Here is a 23165-nt window from a genome sequence, read left to right on the forward strand (position 1 = left end):
TACCTTGCCCAGTCCAAACACATTAGAAAAGGATGATGCTAGAAGGCCTGCAACTGGAGCTGGTAACCTTAAGCTACTGTCTTAACTTTTCTGAAACCCAGTTAGCTCACCTATAAAATCAGGAAAATAATAATACCATGAGGTATCATGGGGTCGCTGTAAAGGTTAAATAAGGCAACACAGATGAAGTGCTTAGCACAGAGCCTGGCATATAGGAAGTGCTTAACAAATATGATGATGATGATGGGCATTCAAAAGTAAAAGCAGATTAGGATGAGGATCAGATCCCCCATCTTTGTTGTCAGCCATCCCATCTGCAGGGTGAGAGGACCATGTGGATGGTAGAGTCCAGCACTGACTTTTGTGAGGTCAGAGACCTCAGGTCCTGCATCTTCCAGAGCTGACCAGACCCACTCTGAGCCAGGTAGTGACTAGACTCAGAATTCATGAACAGAACCCAGTAGGGGAGAGCAATCTGGGATGGTTCTTCCCCACCCCCACGCACAATCTTGAGGATACAGTAGGGACAAAGACATATATTGGTGGGAATAGTGAGAGACCCTCTGTAGCTAGAGCTCAAGAATAGTAGAGGGGGAACATGCCATGGAGCAACTAAGCCCGTGTGCCACAACTACTGAGCCTGCACTCTAGAGCCCGCGAGCTACAACTACTGAGCCCGCATGCCACAACTACTGAAGCCCATGTGCCTAGAGCCTGTGCTCCACAACAAGAGAAGCCACCGCAATGAGAAGCCCACGCACTGCAACGAAGAGTAGCCCCCGCTCGCCGCAACTAGAGAAAGCCCGCGCACAGCAATGAAGACCCAACACAGCCAAAACTAACTAACTAACTAAATAAATAAATAGAAAAAAAAAATAGTAGAGGGGGAAATGGGAGCTGAAGATGAAGAGATAGGCCAGGGATGGCCTATATAGGAGGATTTGAATGCCAGTTGGCATCATGATCTACACAATATAGATATTAGGGAGCTGTTGAAGGTTCTTCAGAAGGAGAAGAGTGAGCAGTGCTTTAGAACTCGAAATCCTCCATTGTGTCTAATGATCTAGGATTGACTTTGAGGAGCCCTCTGCAAAGAGACAGTATGTGGTATTAGCCTACTCAGTGGTTCTCAACCAGAGGCAATTTTGCTCCCCAGGGGACATTTGGCAATGTTTAGAGGCCTTTGTGGTGGTCACAACTAGGGGTGTTACTGGCATCTAGTACTTAGACACCGGGAATGTTGTTTAACATCTTGCAATGCACAAGACCACCTCCTGAACAAAGAATCATCCGGCCCAAAATGTCAATGCTGCCAAGGTTGAGGAACCCTTCCCTAGACTGAGGGTGGAGGCACCTGCACCTACCTCCTTGCAAGATGCTAGTGGTGGGGACATCTGGGAGTTAGACAACTTGATGGACAGTTCTCCTGGCCAGCCCCAGGAGGCTTCCTGCACAGCGAGTCCTGGGAAGGTGACTGAGGGGAGCCAGGAGAGCACCGATGTCCTGTGATTGATGCAGTCGGAGTAGACAGATGGACTGGGCCCCTCTTCCTTTGCCCCCTAATTGACCAGGATCCTTGGTGGATCCCAGGCCCCGGCAACTGATGGGGTTTAGAGTGGGTGTCTCTGAGTGTGGGGCTGGGTGAAAGTGCTCCACGTATTAAACATCGCAGAGAAGGAGCAAGCAGGACACTTGCAACATCACAGGGGTCTGAGAATGTCTTGCCCTCTTCAGTGAGGGGCTGGGAACTCTGTGACCTCCCCTGTTCCTCCCCTACAGCCCAAGGCAGTCCCCTCCCCACTCCACGGAAACAGGCTTGAATGAGCTGTTAGTTAGTTTCACCATGAGGCTGGGTTGGGGCTAGGAGACAGGTCACTGAATGGGAATCAGATATATGTTCTCTTCCTGATCCCCCTAGGGGAGAGCAGCAGCAAGAGCATTTACACCCTCCTAGGCTTGGTGGGGCAGGGTCCAAGATGAACCTGACAGAGAGGTGAAGGAAATCACTGGGAGATTTGACAAAGAGATATGAATTGGGACCAAGGCCCTGGAGGCTGTCTCTACTCCCACACAAGTAGGAAGTAGGAGGGGCCTCATGGTGGGGGCAGCTTGAGAGAACAGATATCAGATTCTGACTCCCACCCTACACCCAAGGCGCTGCAGCAAGAAGGGGTCTCTAACCCAGACCACTCTGCTGGGGAGCTGTACCCTCCAGGGCCCACCCCCTGGGGTTGGGGGTGGGGAATGTCCTCAAGGGCAAGGTTGACACCAGCTGCAAAAAGGCCTCCCTCCCTCCAGCTCTTGCAGAGGGGAAGTAACAGAGAGGGATTGGAGGGGGAGGAACTCAGATCCAGGACTAAAGAGGTTCAACCTTTTGGGTTCTTGAGAAGGGGCATCTAGAGTCCCTGCTAGGGATGGGAAGCTGTCCCTGCTGCATTCTTTTCCTGGGAGAAGGAGATGATGGTGGGGAGGGGGTGCCTGGTGTTCTTAAATGTCCTGGCCCCAGGGGTGATGGAGAGGGATTGGGAGTTGGGAATGAGAGCCCTTGAAGAAGTCGCTAAGGAGCCAGGAGGAGACCCTCTAGATTAGCCTGAGGTGGACCCCACCCCCACCCTCAATTCAGTACTGGTGACTTTCCAAGGAGGAGTCCCAAAGAGAAAGAGGAATTCCAAAAGGAGGAATCACAGGCAGAGAGAGGAAGAATCTCAGAGGTTATAAGATGGGCGGGGAGAGGCTCCGCCTTCAGTCTCTCCAGACGCACCCTGCCTGACAGCAGGCTGGGTGGGGTGGAGCTGCTGGCTGTGACTGTGACTCAGGTTTCTGTGGGCAGCCAAGGGCAGCCGGCAGGGAGGAGCCCAGACCAACAGACAGGCCAGCCAACTGCAGCTTTCACCTCAGCTGTCCTTTCTCCTGGGAATGCAGGAGGTTTTTCTCTAGCTTTGCTGGCCTCCAAGGGCTAGCCCACCCCTGCTTCCTCATCCTCACCCCCAGCAGACCCTCATGTTCCTTCCCAGAACCCTCAGCCAAGGCACTGACACAGGAGGGAGAGTCAAAGGTCACTGCCTCTAGGAAGGCCCCAGAATGTCTGTGCCACAGGGAGAAGAGTATAATAATGATCGGTCCTGCACGGGAGGGACGGACTGGGGGGATCTTGGGTGCTGGCTTTCAGGCTGAGCAGCCTGCTGCCCACCCCCCAACTCCCCCAGCCAGGATAGCCAGGATGGCTCACGTCTGGGCAAGCTGGTTGTCATGGTGAAGGCTAGGGGCTAGAATGGAGCTGCCGCAGAGTCAGGCTCTCCTAAGTTAGGAGAGGGTGCTCAGGGACTCCCAGCCAAGCCCTCTCAGAATTGACCAGCCAGGGATGGCTGGGGCTGCAACCAAAGAGCTATAGCCGGGGACTGACTGTAAGACTTCCCCTTGGTGATGGGTGAGGGTGCGGCCAGCACATTCCCCTGGTATTTCTGGGGCCTGTTTGCTGGGCTGTGTTTTTAGAGAGTGGCTGGAAGAAAGGGAATGCACATTTACTTTGTGCCAAGTGCCTGCATACATGTCTCACCAATCTTCACAACAACTGAGAGAGATCCAGCAATTTGCCTAAAATGGCAAAGCTGGGATTAAAATCCAGGACTGACTGCTACAAACACCGGTGATCTTTCTTTTCTGGGAACCAGGCTGTGTACTTGTTCTAGGGGAGGGAGAGGGAGAAAGTGACCCGAACTTTATCACCCTGGATATTTCATCAGGAGGCCACAGTGGTAGGATGCAGGTGCTGGCTGCGTTTGGGGTTTGGAGACAGATGACAGTTTGAAGAGAAAACCACTGACGAAATGCTTGGCACGTAGTAGGTGATCATTGAATATTTTTGTAAAGAAGAAGCCAGATCTGTGTATGAGCCATGGCCAGTTTTCTGGGACATCCTGGGAGCTTCTGGCTCTGAATTGCAGCAACAGCGGAAGAAGCTAGTTTGAAAGAGGGACTTTCCAAGACCATCCTCGGCGAGAGAGGAATTTGCGGAGCATCACTGAGTGGAGGTGGGGGGGTGGAGGGGTTGGGGTGGTGGGGAGGAAAAGGAAGTGTGTGGATGATACAGGATTACGGCAAGCTGCAGACGCCACCCAGCGGCCATAACGCAGCCCATGGGGGAGCCAGGCTCCAGGAGTCCGCTGTGCGCGGAGCACTCTGGGAGTTGTAGTCCTACTACATTAAGAGCCGGTGCTGCCAGTGGGGCTGTTGGGTGTTGTAGTCCGACGTTTCCTGGGCGGGAATTACCCTCGTCGGCCGGACCACGAGTCCCGTGGTGCCCCGCGGCAGGCTGCGCAGGCGCGGTGAGTCGGTGCCGGTCAATACCGAATGTTGAGGGGCCGCTAACTGGGTCCAGCGGTGTTAGAAGGGGTCACCGAGTGGGTCTGTGTTGTGGTGGGGCAAGGCGGCCGGCACCATGTCGAGGCAGGCGAACCGTGGCACCGAGAGCAAGAAAATGGTAACCGGAGCGTGTGACCTCGGCGGGCGGGGCGGAATGGAGGTGTTCTGAGGAAGGGGCCCGGCGCGGGGCGTGAGTCGCAACTGGGAAAGCTCCTTCTGCTAGCGCTGGGAGGGGGTGGTTCCGCTGGAAGGAAGGAGGAGGAGGCTCCTTGGTGGGTTGAGAGCGGAGAATCGCTCCGGGGTGGTCCCGGGTCTGAGGCAGGTTGGAGGGCCCCTGGAGTAGCTCGGAGACCCCTCCCCCGAGTGCAGTTGAGTGCAAGACCAACAACGACGGCGGCAATAACAGTAACTCCCACTGTTGCTTTCTTACTGTGTGTTAGGTACTGGGCCTGGCATTTTACGTCCGTTATCATTTAATCCGCAAAATAACTCTCTCAGGTGGATAATGTTATCGCCATTTTAAAGCTCAGAGAGGTTGCATAACTGGCCCAGATTTACAGCTAGGAAGAGTTAGGATTTGAACCCATGTCTCTCTGACCCCAAAGCTAATGCTTCAGACTACTAGACCGTAATGTCTCTCACACTCAGATACTGGTTTTGCCAGAAAGCAAGTGTAAGGGGTGGGCCAGAGTAGGGAGTAAGTGCTCTCCCTCTGGCGAATGGCGGGGAGGCTCCCTTCTTGTCCTGGGAATAGTGGGACACCATCTAGTCCTATGAAGTTTGGCTGCAGATGGGGACTGGGCCTGGAAAGTAACGTGGATGATGTTTTTATCCAAACTGAGGGGACTTCTTGACAGGTGTTCCTTTTCTTTGGCATATTCTTATGTCCTCCAGAATTGCCCATTTGTCTTCGTTTTCCAGTTTACAGACTGAGTTATTGAAGGTTGCATGCAGGGCAGACCATGGGCCTTTTGTTGACACTCAGCTCTAGAGGGGATGACTAAACTCCCCTCACATCTTTGCATCTTATACAAGGAACAGCCACCAAAAATGGGCAGCAGGAGGCCCTATTACTCCAGAGTAGTACTGTACCTTTTCTCTCTCAGATCCCTTTTGAAAAGTTGATGAGAGCTGTGGATCTTCTCCGCAGAAATAGTAAATAGACAAACATATACAGAGACATTTACTTACATTTGGGGAGGATTTGTGGGCCTGCGAAGATACTCTGTGAATTCCTGTTTTGGAGGAAATACTGAGTTAAAAAAAAGAAGGAGAGAATATTTTGCTAGGCAACAATGTCATGTAGGGGAAAAAGCATGGATATCGGTTGGAATTCTCATTGGTCCTCAATTTCCTTATCTATGAAATGGGGACAGTAATACCTCCCTAGGATTAAGTATTAGGATTAATATCTCCCTAAGATTACCTCCTATGATATGAATGGATATGAGAACGCTTCCTGTTTAGTTTTCATATCTAGCTCTTTTTTGCACTTCTTTTTAAAAACCTGAAACCAATATTGAAACTTTTAATACCATTTTAGCAGGAACCTTCAGTCTCCACCCACACCCCCACCCCCACCCCCACCCCCGCAGCCCTCAGTATTCACTCAGTTTTGGTGAAGTGAGGGAATTAGGGAGGGCAGCAGTGCATTCCGGCCTCAAAGCTTTTGCTACTGCTGTAGTCTCTGCTTGGAACTTCTTTCCCCAGAGAGTAGCTAGCTACTCCTCACCTCATTCAGTTACTCAGATATCATCTTCTCAAAGAGGGCTTCCCTGACCACCTGACTAGTTCTCTGTCCTCTTACTCTACTCTTTTTCTCTTCAAGCACTGTCTATTTCATTTAAAATATTTCATTATAAATTCTATACTTACTTGTTTATTTTCAGTCTCCCCCATGAGAATGTAAACTCCATGAGGGCAGGGGTTGGTTTGTTCACTGCTCCATTCCCAGCACCTAGAATGATGCTTGGCACTAGGCAATCTATATTGAATGAATGACATGAAGGTTTGGTGCATCCTGTCATTCAATTCCTATTGGTACCCACTCGAGGCTTGTCACATGATCCTCTGTGTAGCCACCTGGTTCTGACATGCTCCCCTTCTTTCCTCTCTGCCTTTGGAGTCTCCCCCTCTAGCAGCCCACTTCCCAGTCATCCCAACCTTCTGCTAATTACTGTGTTCCCACTTAAGCCTTCCAAAACTTAAATGGTTAATATGCCCAAGTAATTAGATCTCTGCTTTTTGTCTGTGCAAATAGAAACAGCCTATTTGTCTAGCAAATTTTTCCTGAGTCCCAGCTCTGTGCAAAGCATTGTGGGAAATGCAGAGATGAAGCCCTAGTCCCTAACCTTGAGAAGCACATACTCTATGAGAGAGGTGGAAAAATACACAACACAGAAGTATGGTACTGTCTGGGATTGAGTCCTGGCTTCACTGCTTACTTGTGTGACCTAGGCCAAGTGTCTTCATTGTTCTGAGCATCAGTTTCACCATCTTTATTTATTTTCGGCCACACCAAGCAGCTTGCGGTATCTCAGTTCCCCGACCAGGGATTGAACCCGGGCCATGGCAGTGAAAGCCTGGAATCCCAACTGTTAGGCCACTAGAAAACTCCCACTAAAAAGGTAATAATAGTATCTATATAATAGGGTTGTTCTGAGGATTAACTGAGGTATTGCATGTAAAGCTACCAGTGTGATAGTGCACCTAAGAACACAGTTGACACTCAGTAAATGTCAGCTAGCAAGCTTTTTCTTTTTTCTGCCGTGCTTGTGGGATCCTAGTTCTCCAACCAGGGACCGAACCTGTGCCCCCTGCAATGAAAGCACAGAGTCCTAACCACTGGACCGCCAGGGAATTCCCAGCATCCTTTTTGTTTTTTTTGTTTATTTTATTTTATTTTATTTTATTTTTATTTATTTATTTTTGGCTGTGTTGGGTGTTCGTTGCTGCGCGCGGGCTTTCTCTAGTTGCGGAGAGCCGGGGCTACTCTTCGTTGCGGTGCGCGGGTTTCTCATTGCAGTGGCTTCTCTCATTGTGGAGCACGGGCTGTAGGCGTGTGGGCTTCCGTAGTTGCGGCACATGGGCTCAGTAGTTGTGGCTCATGGGCTCTAGAGCACAGGCTCAATAGTTGTGGCGCACGGGCTTAGTCGCTCCGCAGCATGTGGGATCTTCCCAGACCAGGGCTCGAACCTGTGTTCCCTGCATTGGCAGGCGGATTCTCAACCACTGTGCCACCAGGGAAGCCCATGCTTTTTGTTTTAATTGAAGTATAGTTTATCTACAACACTATATTAGTTCCATGTGCACAACATAGTGATTCGGTATTACTATACACTGCAAAATGGTCACCATACAAGCATCCTTATTAGTAAAGATATTAACCTTTGCGTGTTTAGGCCTGCCCTTCTTTTGTGTTGTGACTCTATTCTCCAGAGCTCAGGTGAGTTACTACTTGAGTAGCAGCACTCAGAATCTCCATGACAGGAGGCTGGAGAGTGACAAAAGAGGGGTGGACTCAATCCTGTTACTGACCTTCCTTCCCCGGCTGCTGGGGAGCAGTCACACTGGATTATCTGTGTTGGCAAAAATAGTAAGTATGACTCTTAATAAGAATCTTGGAGCATTAGCTCAAAAGATCAGCCCCTTAAGGAGTTTTGATGTTTTGTTTGGGGCACTGACTGCAAGCCTCCTGAAAACTGTGCAGTAGCTTACCTGAGTGTAGGACTTGGCTTACTCTGCTCAGGTTGTGCCTGAAGTACTTGGCTTTGCCAGTATGAAACCACTCTTGTGGTTTCTTGGTCTGCAAAGCATCTTTAAGTCCAGGATCTCATTAGACCCTCCTACCAACCCTGTGATTGGCATGACATATTTCACTGTTACTGTTTTTGTTGGAGAAGATTGAAGTTTAGCAAAGTGAAGTGACTTAGGTAAAGTCTCACAACTAGTGACAAGTCCATACTCAGAACCAGGTCTTCTGACTATAAACCGAGCATCCTTCTATATGCCTTACTAATTGTTTTAAAGTTCTTTATAGCGATTCAGAATCTCCCTCTTTGAACCTAGTTCAGGGTGCTTTCTGGCACCACACCACAGAGAACCAGTTTAAGAACAAAAATAACAATATCTACTTTTTTTTTTTTTTTTTTTTTTTGGTGAGCAGTATGTGGGATCGAACCCGTGCCCCCTTCCGTGGAAGCGCGGAGTCTTAACCACTCCACGAAAGTCAGGGAAGTCCCACAATATCTATTTCTTGAGTAGGTACTGTGCAGCAGGTACTCTACACATATTATCTCATTGATAACCCTGAAGGGCAGATAATATTATCACCATTGTACAGATGGGAAAAGCTGATGTTCAGGGAGATTAAGCAGTGGCTTAGGATGACATACCTTTTTTTTTTTGGACATAATAACTTACAGGACAGTGCTCAACTCTAAGAAGACTGAGTCTCAGTTACTTAACCTATCTCCTGTAAAATGGGGATAAATAATGTTTGTTTTGCTAACCTCTCATGGTTGTTATAAAGCTCAGTAAGTATCTGTGAAGACACTCTGAAAGTTTTATAAATGTTAGTGATCATTATTATTAAACATAATTAAAGCAGCCTGAAAGTAGAAGTTTTGCAGAAGAGATTCATGTTTCTGTTGGAAGAATGTGCTTATGTTCAGTGAAGAAATGGGACTGGTTGAATTGGCTGACCTTTAAGGTCCCATGGAACCTTAAGTTATAAGGGTCTTCAGACTCTGCAACCTCTTGTTACTTTTCTGACTTCCTCTTCTGTTCTCTCTTGTGTTTACTCCTGTCTAATCACACTGGTCTCCTAGCTGTTTCTCATGCATGTCAGACATACTCCCACCTCAGGGCCTTACACTTACTGCCTCAAATTTTTTCACCCAGATACCCTTACTACCTTCAGGTCTTTGCACAAATACCATCTTAATGAGGCCTTCTCTGACTACCCTATCTAAAACTGAACCCCCCCACACACACATATAGGTAAACATAAATACTCCCTAATCTCCTTTTGTGCTTATTTTCCTCCATAGCACTTTTCACCATCTGGCAAACCATTTATTTTATTTATTCAGTTTATTACCTCTTTCCTTCCTGTTAGGTAGTTCCTGGTACAGAGTAAACTTTGAATGAATGGTTTTTTCTATACAACAGCTCATTCCTATTTTTAAAGTCTGAAGACCTTTAAGTTGTATACTTATGTCATGCACTATTCCAAGTAGGCTTGGTTCATAACTGAAGATGGAGATAGACATACAAATTAAGAGAGGGTGTGGAGAACCTGCATCAGGGACCCTATTCCCAGATCCCAGGCGTATTGATTCTGTGACCACCAACAGATATATTTAGGACCTTGATTTTTCTTATTGGTAAACTGGGGGCTGCTGCATGTATAAAATGCTTGGTAACATCATGATATGCATGTTACTTGGCATCATGGTGGGCTGAGGCTCTTGGAGTCTCCATCCAAGGACTCATTAATAATGGAAGGAAAACTCTCCTGATTTAATGCCGTGGTGCCAACTCTATGGACTGGTTACTGCTGGATTGTCTCCATCCATTCATGCCTAAGCCATTCTAGTGCCAAACCCTTAACTTTACTAAAAATTATTCTCCTCCTTAATAGCTTCCCTTTAATTGCCATATTTGGTATATGGTCTCTTGGAGACACCCTGATCTGTTTTAGTTGAATTCAAAGAGCTTACTTATCCTGAAACTGATTCTCTTTGACTCCCTGGTACAACTACCTTTTATTTGTTTGTTTTTTAGGGGAGATTTATTCATATTGCAGTTGTGGGGAACAGTGGACAGAATGAACATCAGCTTAGAAGCTCCTGGTTTTCGTTCCCCCAAATTACTTTTGTCAATAGTTAGCTGTCCCTTGGGGACTTCCCTGGTGGTCCAGTGGTTAAGAATCCGCCTTCCAATGCAGGGGACATGAGTTCAATCCCTGGTTGGGGAACTAAGATCCTACATGCTGTGGGACAGCTAAGCCCACATGCCGCAACTACTGAGCCTGAGCGCCACAAGTAGAGAGAAGCCTGTCCGCCGCAATGAAACATCCCACGTGACGCAGCCAAAATTAATAATAAATAAATAAATATTTTTAAAATAAAAATAATAATTATCTGTCCTTGGACAAATTACTGAACCATTCTGAGGCTCAGTTTCCTTATCTCTAAAATGAGATTAGTTTCTGCCCTTTCTGCTTTACAGAGTTATTGTGGGGTGAAAAATGAGATAATGAAAAATAGAATGTAGTATGTAAGCAAAAGGCATTCACATTATTATTCTTTTTTAAAAAATTTTATTTGTTTTATTTATTATTTATTTTTGGCTGCGTTGGGTCTTCATTGCTGCACGCGGGCTTTCTCTAGTTGCAGCGAGCGGGGGCTGCTCTTCATTGTGGCACGTGGGCTTCTCATTGCGGTGGCTTCTCTAGTTGTGGAGCACAGGCTCTAGGTGCACGGGCTTTAGTAGTTGTGGCACGTGGGTTCAGTAATTGTGGCTTGCAGGCTCTAGAGCACAGGCTCAGTAGTTATGGTGCACGGCCTTAGTTGCTCCGTGGCATGTGGGATCTTCCCCAGACCAGGCTTGAACCTGTGTCCCCTGCATTGGCAGGCGGATTCTTAACCACTGTGCCACCAAGGAAGCCCCTCACGTTATTATTCTTGCAGTGACCTCATCACCAGGCCGTGGGGATGAGGTGAGGAGCATTGGGTCGTGGGAGCCTGGGCCTTAATGTTAGTTGTACTTTCTTCCCCAGAAGACTTGCAGACAGAAAGGTGCTCTGCTCCGAGTCTGACAAGCCTCCATTCAGAAAGGGCTGGTTGGGTAGCAATCTTGATTTTTCAGCCGTGTTTCTGTATGAGTACATTGATCCAAATGTGCTGCTAACACGTTTCTCACTTTGTTTAACTCCGATAATACCTTTCCCCCAACCTGCTGCTTTTATTCTGTAGTCTTGATATTTGCTGTTCCTTTCACCTTCCACATCTCTCTGCTTTTTGGTAAGTAGGTGACAGGATTCTTTATCTGAGAGTTTCTGTGCTTTTAACTGTGGTTGTAATAGAAACCAGTCCAGGTCAGTATTGTGTTCCAGGTACACAAAAGATTGTGTTCCTTTCAGAGTTATCCCTTTCCTGCAAACACTTTAGCTATGTGTCAAGAGAAACATTATTTTTTCCCATGTTGGTGACTTAGAGGGTTATCATTAGTGCAGTGGACTTCATCTGGTACTTCCTTCCTTCCCCCTGGGACCTCTGCTGCTCCTGGATGGGGCCTTGGGAGTGCAGTTAGGCTTGGCAGCTGTGGTGGGATCCTGGGTCAGCAGAAGTCCACCTTGGTGTGTTGGAAGGGTGACTGCTCAGTGCATGAGGTACCTTTCACAGCCCGTTTTGTAGTGGGTCTAGTTTCAGCCCTGACACATTGACCCTAGGGAGCTAAATTCTTTGGCTACTCCACAGTGGATGATGGTCTTTCCCACCAGACACAGTAACCTTCCTTTGAATTCTGACAGTTGCATTGAGGCCGATCCAGACTCTCACCAAACTTTCTCTTTTGTGTGGCTTGGTCCTGACTGCCTTTTGAATCTCTTTTAGAGCTCTGAGCTCTTCACCCTGACCTATGGGGCTCTAGTCACCCAGCTGTGCAAGGACTATGAAAATGATGAAGATGTGAATAAACAGCTGGACAAAATGTGAGTGAGCTCCTCTGTGGGAGAGACAGTAATGGGACTCCTGAGCACACCGAATCTACGTCGTTCCTTAGAGCCCAGAACAGGGTTCACTCTCGTTACCAACACTTTGGGTACAGTTTCCACTGCTTATTTATTGGGATGTTTTGGGATTGTCCTCGTTTTCCCTTTACCACCAACAGCCTTATGTTCAGACATAAGACATTCAGACCGCATAATATAGTCTGTTCTCTCATTTCTTTCCCAGGGGCTATAACATTGGAGTCCGACTGATTGAAGATTTCTTGGCACGGTCAAATGTCGGGAGGTGCCATGACTTTCGGGAAACTGCAGATGTCATTGCCAAGGTCATTATCCTGGGCCACCTGGCCATACCGAAGGATTGTCATTGGAAGGCACTGCTTACCACTCGCTCCCTTAGAAAGGCCCTTATTATTCCAGAAGAATAGCTAGGCAGCTGTTTGGACCAAAGAAGCCTTCCTGGTGGTTTAGGAATAGCACAGATTATGAAAAAGGGAAGAATGGTTGGTTGGGATCATCCCTGTGGATTAAAGACCCACTAAAATCAAAGCCAGATCTCTTCAACTGTGCAGATGTAGCAGAGTAGCATGGGGGTTAAGAATATAGACAGACCTGGCCATGAGGCATATGGGATCTTAGCTCCCCGACCAGGAATCGAACCCGCGCCCCCTTCATTGGAAGGCGAAGTCTTAACCACTGGACTGCCGGGGAAGTATGGTCCACATCCAAAAAAAAAAAATCTTAGGGAAAAAAAAATAAAGAATACAGACAAACCTGGCTTCAAATTCTGGCTCCAATATTTAGTAGTTCTTAGGTAAGTTATTTTTAACTTCTTTAATTACCAGTTACCTCATCTTTAAAATGAAGAAAATAAGAGCTACCTCATAGGGTTTCTGTAAGGAGTAAATGAAAAAATGAACATGAGCATTCAGGTAAAATGAATGCCCTTATTGTAGAGTGTATATAGAAAATGTTTGCTATTAATAATATTAGTGTTATATATTATAGGATTAATGATAAATGATATAACACCTGTAGCTTTGTGGTGTTAGAATAAGGGTTCAGATAGCAGAGAGAGAGGACAGGAAAGTGTGTTGGGACCTCTCTGTGGTTAGATGCTGGTTCAGGGCAGCCACCCCTGTCAGAAGATCAGTGCTCCTTTCCACTAAGAAGTGCAGGTAGTCAGCAAGTTGTCACCTAATTGTATGATGCCTTGAAGGAGAAGGGTGTGGAATTGTGCACAGTTGCTTTTCCTTTTTTGCCTTGAATACCTGAAGCTTCAATGTCTTGCAGAGGCCACAGTTTTTTTCCTGAACCATTTAGTTCCCCTTGGTGGTCCCATCACATCACCTTCCCTGTTGTACAGCCCCTACTGCTCTTCCTCATAGTGCCATTATGTGTTTTTTGACAGGTGGCGTTCAAGATGTACTTGGGCATCACTCCAAGCATCACCAATTGGAGCCCAGCTGGTGACGAATTCTCCCTCATTTTGGAAAATAATCCCTTGGTGGACTTTGTGGAACTTCCTGATAACCACTCATCCCTTATTTATTCCAATCTCTTGTGTGGGGTGTTGCGAGGAGCCTTGGAGATGGTGAGTGCAGCTCTTTACCTTCTGAGACACCTGAAATGTAGTAGGGTCTTAATAAATGTTTGAACGAATGAATGGGAGAGTGAAATAAGGGCTTTTAGCTCACCCCAGTGCTTCGCTGCCTGAGGCGGTGAAGCTGCCAAGTGTAGGATCCAAGTTGGAAATCTCCACGTGGTGTTGATGCTCCCTGCTAGGCTGGGAGGTGGTGCGCTCAGCCCTCAGAGCCCGGGAACATCTGTTCCCAGATTGGCTTTTTTGGTGACAGTTTGATTTGTGAGTGTTCTTTGCTAAGTCTCCCTTATTGGGTGGGGGCCACTGCCTTCTGCACAGAAACTGGCAATCTTGTCCATGTGGAAACCAGCCCCCTTGTTTAGGCTACTGTGGATGAGACAGTTATAGCTCCATCCCTGGTGGTTTCCCAGAGGCTGTGGCTAGGCAGCCGCCCCTTCATTTTCGCACTGTCCCCCAGGTCCAGATGGCTGTGGAGGCCAAATTTGTCCAGGACACCCTGAAAGGAGACGGTGTGACAGAAATCCGGATGAGGTTCATCAGGCGGATTGAGGACAACCTCCCAGCTGGAGAGGAATGACCATCCCCAGGACTTCAGGGTAACCAGCAGGAGCACTTGTTGGAGTCAGAAAGCCTCAGTGCTCCCTCTGCCCTCTAGAATTCAGTGACTGTTTAACACGGATGTTATATATTCTTCTAACCTTGTTTCCCTTCTCCATGTTAATAAAGAGCGGACTGTGATATAGTCCATTTACCCTACAAGTGTGCACATTCAGGAGGGAAATTCTTTGCTCCCTTTCCCTTCAAAGGGGCTGGATGTAGTCATCCTTGGTGGGACTAGAAAGAGCTCAAACCATTCTACATTCCTGTTTGAATTTTCCAAAGTAGAACACACTTTGACCCCATTAAGAGGCAAGCCTAGCACATTTGTCCCTGGGTCTTCAGAAAGTCATTGATGAATGGCCGTAGGGAATCCAGGATTCATTGGGACAGGGGAGGAGAAGCTGGGAGTGGTGGGTTGGATTTGCTAGCTTTAGTGTGACACACTGTAGTGCTTGCCAGGAAAGGGGAACCAGTCATGCCAGAAACATTGACTTCTGGGAAGCCACCCAGGTCTCTGTTTCCTCCCTGCTGTTTGGAGGCAACATCTCCTCTTTTTATAGAGGGTCCATCTTTTTTTCTTACAAGTTCTTCAATAAAGACACATTCTTGAGTGAAATCCCAATCATGTCATGTTTTCTTTCTGCTCAGCCTTGGGAATTTTGTTACAGTGGGGTGAGGAGACCTGCTAAAAGTTCCTGTGCCCTACCTTGATTTCATCTGGTCTAGGAATGGCTTCTTCCCACGGACCAGAGAGTCTGGGAAACCTGGGAGCAAATGAGGCCCCTTCAGAGTCATTTTTGAGTCTACTGTCTGTAGCAAAAACTAGAAGCAGACCATTACCCCAGACATGCCTAAAATGGACTATCCTGGGCCCTTGGCCACCAAGTTGGAGGATTTGGCTAGAAAGACCATGTAAACCTTGGTATTGGGGTGCCGTTTATTGAGTGCTTACCGTGTGTCATCACTGTACCGAGCACTTTGTATGTATCATCTAATTCACAATTCAATTTTTAGGAGGAGGGCCCAAGTTGCCCAAGGTCATACAGCTAGTAAGTGGAAAAGCTGGGGTTCAAAGCCCCAGCCAAACTCCAAAGCCCGCGTTCTTAACCGTGATGCCTGGTTTGCACTGTGGGAGGGTGGGGGAGCAGGCCTGCGGCTCCCTCTCAGTGTCACAGAGCTTAGGATAGCTTTTAAAGGGAGCGATCAGAGGTCGTCAGGCCATATTTGGTAGCACTGTTCTTGGGGATGGCCTAGGGCCTTGAGGTCTCAGGCTGTTGGGGTGAAACAGAGCCCCAGGCCTTCCCCGAGGTTAGTAGGCAGGCCTGAGATGAGGGGAGTATTGTGCTTGAAGTGTGTCTTGGTCATAAAGGTTAGGACAAGGGTCCTGGGGCACCAGAGCACACGGCCTACCTCCTCCAGCTGGGTTAAGCCGCTGAGGAGAGGAAAGATCACTTTCGTGTCCCCGAGTATAGGGATCCCATCCTTCTCTGAGCCTCTTTACCTCCCCCTCCAGGTACAATTGGGGGCCCCAGGGCAGGCATCCCATTGTGGTCAACTGTATACTCAGCGCCCATCAATGCTGGGTCCAGTCACACCAGAGTTTGAGTGAATGAAGGAGAGATTAAGGGAACGAAGGCTGGGCCCCAGATGTGGAAAATGTTGAGTGGTGTCTGGACCCTGCCAAGAAAAGTGAGCTGCACCACCCTTTCTTTCTCCAGGGGGGCCCTTGCCCTTCCTCTCCTCCCAGACCACAACCAACTTCCCAGCAGCTGTTTGTATGGCGTGAGGTTTTGGATATTTCCTTTCCCAGAATTTAACTTGGGCAACGTTACAGGGTCGGCAAGCTGTGGAAACAAAGCCCCCTTGGTGAGTTCTCGCGGTTACAACCCCACAATTGTGTGATGTGCACCCAGGGGCTAAGGGAAGGGAAAGGGCTGAGGGCTGTGAGCTGTTGGGAACATCACCTCATCCTCTCCCCAGATGAGCCAAACATACAAGGCCCAGCTACCCAACAGCTGGTCCCCCACCCCTGAAGTTAATTAACTGTAGATTACATATCCCTCTGCTTTACTATGACTGAGGCTGGGACACCACACCCCGCAACCCCCAGGCTAGGCCATTCCCCATTCATGATGTACTGGCACAGCCAGCAGGATGGGGCAGGTTTGCCTGGCTGTATGGGAGGGCCTGACTAACTGGGGGTGCGGGGGGGTTCCCAAAGAGCCTGGGTGGCTGGAGTAGTCCATGCTGGTGGCCTTTGGACTTGGCGCTGCCTGGGCAGAGCTCTAAGGAAAGGCCTTGCTCTGCAGCCTTTGGCCACCAGGGGTCTCCAGACCACCACTGTACTGTCCCAGAGAGTTACTATTGGATCCCTGGTTTTCAGAATTTGCCAGAAGATGCACCTGATGGAGTAAATCTCGGAGGCTGGTCAGAGCCTGAAAGTGCCCCTTTTCTTTAGTCACAACCATGGGACCAGAGAACAAAGCTCACATGGCTGCCTGGCTAAGGGCCTGCCTGTTGAACCCAGGGCGCTGGAAAGAACACGTTGGCTAAGAAGTCACTGGCTTCCATTCACACCCCAAACTCTCATGCTGCCCTCCTGAGTTGGACGAGCTAGCTCTGAGCCCTCACCTAACCAACCCCCCCTTACTTCCTGAGTCGAGACCAGAGCACCAGCCCTGTTCCCCTGATGTAAGAGAGTCCTGTTCCTGCCCCGGACTCGCACCAGTGACATTTCCATATTCAGGTTACACCTTTCTCTGGTGGATTGGCTGCCCCTACGTTTGTACTGGGCATCCAGGTCTGAGAAGGAGGTGGCAAGGGAGGCCCGGGAGCAGAAATTGCGCTAAGTAAAGTTAAAACAGTCTCCTAACAAGCAGTTCATTGTGAATGGCTGGGGGTGGTGGGTGCAGGAAAAGCATCCTCCCGTTCTCCCTCCTGGAGCTTAAATGCTACCATGTGCTGTTCCCTGGAAGCCAGAGGGCCGGTGGGAGGGGAGGGGAGGGTGGCGGCAGGCGAGGAGCCTCGCTGGTAACCAATCCCCAGCCTTTGATGTAGGGCCAGGGCTGACCCCAGGACAGCCGCTGGCCACTGCCAGGAGAGCTGTGGGATGCAGCGCATTCCTGGGGGCAATTTACGCTTCTGGCGGCAGGAGAGGAAAGTTTCTACTGTGGGGAAGGGGGTGGGGGGAGGGCGCTGCAGTAGAGTTGAGGGCTTGGGTGTTGTAAGGAATAATGGAGGGAGCCGAGGCACAGGGCAGCACCCTCCTAACTCAGTCTGGCTCACCTAACCTGCTTGCCTAGAGGCCTCCTCCAGGAAGCATTCTCTGGTGGACCCAGAGCTGGTGAGGGGCAACTCCCTCACCCCCCCACCCTCTGGGCTCTGGGGGCCTGGACTGTCAGCCATGAGGGCATCTAGGGCCGAGCCAGGCTAGAGGAGGGCTGGGAAGACGGTGTGATGAGCATGACAGCATGTGTGAGTGAGTGCGGACAAATGTTATTCATAGCAACAGCTAATATTTATTGCAGAGTGACTATGTGCCAGTGCGAGTCTAAGCACTTCACCTGGATTTCTCATTTAGCACTCACAACAACCCTATCACTATGCCTATTTTGCAGATAAGAAAACTGAGATACACAGCTAATACATAGTATCAATAGACTTAGGACTTGAACCAAAATAGTCCAGTAATGGACACCAAGCTCTTATCCAGTACATTCTGTGTTGCATATGTATGTGTGTGTATTTCAGTGGGTGACTGTTTCCTTGTATTCCTTGGGGAGTGTGTCTGTATGTGAATTCTTTCAGTTAATGGAAATGTAGCCCTGAGCTGGGGGCTGGGGACATGGAGATGCTGGGAGCTTCTATCCATGGGGAAGCAGCTGAAGCCATGTGTGGTGGTGGGGAGGAGAGGAGAGGTTGAAAATAAGAGTCAAGGGTAAGTCCCAGCTCTGCACATAACTTATTAGTTACGTGACTCTGGACAAAGAATTTGAACTCTGAGCCTCAGTTTTTTCATCTGGAAAATGGGGATAATAATGCCTACTTTGCTGACTATTTTGAGGATAAAACAAAATGAAGTATGTATATTTCCTGGCATAGGCCGAGTGTTCCCTAACTGGCAGTTATGATGAACATATTAGGGGAATTGTCTTGCAAAATTGCTGTGCGTGGATATGTCAGTGTCTGAGTGTGTGCATATGGAAATTTTGCGAAATCAGGGTCATGCCTCTATTGTTCATTGCTGTATCCCCAAGCGTCTAGCACTACTTTCAGCATAAAGCAGGTGCTCAGTAAATTTTTATTCACTGTTGGCTGAGTGTAAGAATGGAGTGAGGAGGGCCCATAGGGAGAGGGTTGAGTGGGCAGTGTGGGCTTCCACCGGGACCAGCTACATATTTTTTTTTTAATATGTATTTATTTATTTATTTGGTTGCACCAGATCTTAGTTGCGAAAGGCGGGCTCCTTAGTTGTGGCTCCAGGGCTTCTTAGTTGCGGCTCCAGGGCTCCTTAGTTGTGGCATACGAACTCTTAGTTGTGGCATGCACGTGGGATCTAGTTCCCTGACCAGGGATCGAACCCAGGCCCCCTGCATTGGGAGCGTGGAGTCTTACCCACTGCGCCACCAGGAAATTCCCCCAGCTACATATTTTATCGGGCTCAGTGCAAAATGAAAATGCAGAGCCCCTGATTCAAAAATTATTATGAATTTCAAGATGACCCACGAGGGCTTCCCTGGTGGCGCAGTGGTTGAGAGTCTGCCTGCCAATGCAGGGGACACGGGTTCGAGCCCTGGTCTCGGAGGATCCCACATGCCACGGAGCGACTAGGCCCGTGAGCCACAAGCTGAGCCTGCGCGTCTGGAGCCTGTGCTCCGCAACAAGAGAGGCTGCGATAGTGAGAGGCCCACGCACCGCGATGAGGAGTGGCCCCCACTTGCCGCAAATAGAGAAAGCCCTCGCACAGAAACGAAGACCCAACACAGCCATAAATAAATAAATAAATAAATAAATAAATAAATAAATAAATAAAATTAAAAAAAAAAAAAAAAAAAGGTGACCCACAAGAGCATAAAACCAAGCCCTTCCGAGCTACAGGCCCATGAAGCCAGCCCCGGCCTCCCCTTGCCTTTGAGCATCACCAGCCCCCAGCCCTCCCCCAGCCCAGCTGTTCAGGAGGGAGTATAAGGAGGCTCCACCCAGGCCTGCTGTGCTTCCCAGGCTGTCTGAGGGAAGGTGAGGAAGGGGAAGGATTGCTCAGTGTGAGCAGGCCAGGGAGGGACTCAGTGACCTGCAGACCTTTCCCCCAAGGAGCCCCTCCTGAGCCAGGCCAGGCCTGAAAACAGTCCTCTGCCCTCCATCCCTCTAGGAGCTCACCACCCCACCCCACGCCACCGACCAAACCACCAAGCAGGCCACTGGGTGGTCTGGGCACATGTGGTCACATTTAGACATTGATTGAAGCAAAATTGTTATAAGATTAGAATATTTAAGGTAACTTTAATTTCCACAGCATTACTGGGATTTTTGAGGATGGGGCTGAGAGATCCCCTGGGGTAGAAGTGAGGAGAACGGTGGGGCCTGCGGGAGGAGTCTTCATTTCCTTAGTTCTGTAAGAGAGGCCTCTGGCAACTGAAAAGAAAGGAGGGCTAGACAGAGGGAAGGACTTTACAGGAATTATAGAACCAAGAGTCTGTAGTCCCCAAGCAGATACGGAAAGTCAGGGGTGGGCATGGGGGTGTGCAGAATCACCAAAGCCCTGGTGGAGCAGCAATTTACCAACACCACGCCCCCTCCCCAGACTATTTGCACACCCCAGGCACACATCTGTGCAAACATCCCTCTCTCCCATCATCTTGCCAGACAGATGGAAGGGGTGGCAAGAGGAAGGTTCCAGCCAGGCCCTCCCCAGGCTCCAACCTAGGGTGGTTGGAGCCCAGAGTTTTCTCATTGACAGATCAAGAGAGAAATTTAGAAGGAATGGGAGAATCATGGTAACAGTAATAACAATTGCTAACATTTACTGAGTCATTACTCTGTGCCAGGATTGTATTAAACCCTTTATATTCACTGTTTCTAAGAGGCCCTATAGCATGGTGGGAAAGGGGAAGACTGGGGAGCCAGCTTGCTTGGAGTCAACCCCCAGCTCATCCACTTCCTAGCTATGTGACCATGGGTGAGTCAGTTAACCCATCTGTGCCTCAGTTTTCCCATCTACAAAGTGGGGACAATTCTTATACCAATCGCAAAGGGTTGGTGTGAGGATTAAATGAACTAATCCATGAGAAGTGCTCACAATAGTGCCTGGCATGGAGTAAGAGCCCTGCAAGGGTTAGCTGTTGCCATTAGGGACTATCATTATCCCCCTTTTAAAGAGGAGGAATTTGAGGTTTGGAGAAATGAGGTCACTTGCCCACAGTCAGGTGACAGAACTGCAGATCCAAACCCAGGTCTACTTGACTCCTCAGCCTGTGCTCTGAACCACCAGGTGGGTGCCAGCATCGGCTCTGCCAGGGGCTGTGCTAAGCAGGTTACATGCCTCGTCTGGTTCAGTTTAACCAGCCACCCCATTTCATACCCCTGCTCAGGCCTAGAACAGTCCTTGAATCCTCTCTGGGCAGCTTCTGATTCTTGTGGCTGAGGAAAATGAAGCCCAGAGAGGGGCAGCAACTTGTCCAAGGCCACACAGCAGGCGACCGCAGGCAGGGCTGACCCACTGATATCTAGGCACTACCAGAGACAGACCAAGGATGGAAGCCCTGGCAGGTGGGATGGGGAACCGGGCTGGGAGTCTGGCCTGGCCTAGCCTAAACGTGAGGCTTGGCTGGAAAGTCTGCAACCTCTGGCACCCAGACACTCATTTCCTGTCTTGAGGTTTGCTGTGCAAAGATCTGGTAGAACAGGAGGCAGCTGTGGCAGGGTCATGGCAAGACTGTCTCAGCCTCTGTTGGGGGATGGGTAGCTGAGGCTCACCTTGGGAGTCCAGTGAACACCAGGGGCCACAGGACAACAGGACAGGGCCAGACTTGGCCTCCTAGGGCCGGTTGAAAGGAGAAGGAGCTGGAGCCCTCCCTAACTGCAGGGCATTCAGCATGGGGAGAAAAGAGGGGCTGGGGACATGTGTGCCACATAGAACCAGGCAGGGGGGCCTCAGGAAAGTTTAAAGGGTGAGTCAGGAGAATCAGGGGTGGGATCATGTAGGGGACTGAGTATCTGTTGCAGCAACTGTGTGCGTGGAGCCCATGGGAGCCCCTTCCCGGGCACAGTGCACCCCCTCACTTGCCTGCTTGCTTCACCAGCGCCCCCTTCACTGAGCTCCCCCCCAAGAACAGCTCACACTCAGAGCTAAGAGCTCGAGGTGGATTAATGGATTTAATCCTCACAACAAGCCTATGAGAGTTTTTCAGATGAGGAAACTGAGGCTCCAGAGGTTAGGTAACTTGCTCAAGACACGCAAGCTCTTGGACTTGAACCCAGGCAGCCTAACTCCACACTCCCTGCCGCTTAGCTCCCACCCTCTCCCTGAACGCTCACCCCCATCTGATCCCCATCAAGGGCCTGGTTTTCACACCAGCTCTGGGGGAGGGCCACAGCTCTCCACCCCAGCCAGTGTCCTCTTAGGTACCCCGCCAACCAGGCCCCCTCCCCTTCCTCGGACAGTGCCCCAGCCTGGCTCCCCTGCTGTCCCTCTGAGCGGCTCAGGCCAGGAGGCCAGACCCAAAGACCTGTTGCAATCCCCCCAATCTGAGGGCTAGGATGGGAGTGGGCCCAGACTCTGGAGGTGGGTGAGGATGGGAGGCCCCATCGAGGAGTGTCAGGGCTGGTGTGTACCTTGGCAGGGGGACAGCAAAGTGGGAGGCCTTCAGAGGGCAGGCAGTAGGAGGGTGAGGGGGCCATGGAGGTGGGCCCAGACCCAAAGACAGACAGCCGTGGGCCCTCCCTGCTCCTTTTCTGGACCTGTGGAGGGTCTTTCCCACTTAGACCAGACACACACACACACACACACACACACACACACACACACACACACACACTCACACCCTCACCCCAAACCCCCTTCCAAACTCCCCTACTGCCCTTGCTGCCTCCACTTTCTCCCCTGTGGCTGCTCCTTTGGCCTCTGCAGCCTGACCCCTGCCCCTGCCCCTGCCCTCCACCTCAACCACCAGCCCCTAACTGCCAGTCCCAAAGGACTGTGACATCTTGACCCTGGGGGCCTCACTGGACTAATAGAAACACCCTGTCTTTGCTTTCTGAGTTACTGCTCTCTTGGTTTCCCCCCACCTCCCAGCCCCACCTTCTAGGTCTCCTTTGCTGACCTCTCTTCCTCTACAGGTCCTTTGAATGTTAATGGTCCTCGGTCCTGGCCTGGGCACTCCTTCCCAGAGCATCACTCCCATGGCATCAGTCACCATCTGTACACCATGGGCCCCTAATCTCTAGCTCAGAACTCTCACTTCCCTGCTGGATACGTGGAAGCCCACAGCAGTGTGCAACTCAATGCATCTGACCATCCTCCTTCTGGACCACCACCTCCAATCAGAAACTTGGGCCCTGTCCTCGATACTTCCCTCTTTCTAGGTCCTTCACCCCCACAGCCAAATCCTGCCTATCCCACCTCCTTTACTCCTCTCACACTTGACCCTTCCTTCCAGCGCCCATTGTCCGCCTCATTGGACCAGCCAGGATTATTCCAGCAGCCTCCTCACCAGTGTCCCTGCCTCTGTCTTCCTCCACGTAGAAGTCAGGGGGCTCTTTTTTTTTTTTTTTAATTGACGTATAGTTGTTTTACAATGTTGTGTTACTTTCTACTGTACAGCAAAGTGAAGTAGAGGGGGCTCTTTCTAAATCACAACTCTGACCACG

General features: G+C 49.6%; 1 protein-coding gene across 3 annotated transcripts; it reads left to right on the top strand.

The window, feature by feature from the left end:
* The first annotated feature begins 4121 nt into the window (after positions 1–4121).
* On the top strand, positions 4122–14922 carry TRAPPC3 (trafficking protein particle complex subunit 3). 3 transcript variants are annotated; one of them, XM_082416201.1, is made up of 5 exons: positions 4122–4325; positions 11982–12079; positions 12324–12423; positions 13509–13691; positions 14158–14922. In XM_082416201.1, exons 1-5 carry the CDS (start codon positions 4137–4139, stop codon positions 14275–14277), a joined length of 690 nt encoding a protein of 229 aa, XP_082272327.1. In that variant the 5' UTR covers positions 4122–4136; the 3' UTR covers positions 14278–14922. The 3 variants fall into 3 exon arrangements, with proteins under 3 accessions (XP_082272327.1, XP_082272328.1, XP_082272329.1); XM_082416202.1 differs by having other exon boundaries at positions 4315–4480; XM_082416203.1 differs by lacking the exon at positions 4122–4325 and adding an exon at positions 7923–7957.
* The last annotated feature ends 8243 nt before the right edge of the window (positions 14923–23165 follow it).

This window comes from Balaenoptera physalus, assembly GCF_965194825.1.
Source record: "Balaenoptera physalus genome assembly, chromosome: 1".
Taxonomy (NCBI): domain Eukaryota; kingdom Metazoa; phylum Chordata; class Mammalia; order Artiodactyla; family Balaenopteridae; genus Balaenoptera; species Balaenoptera physalus.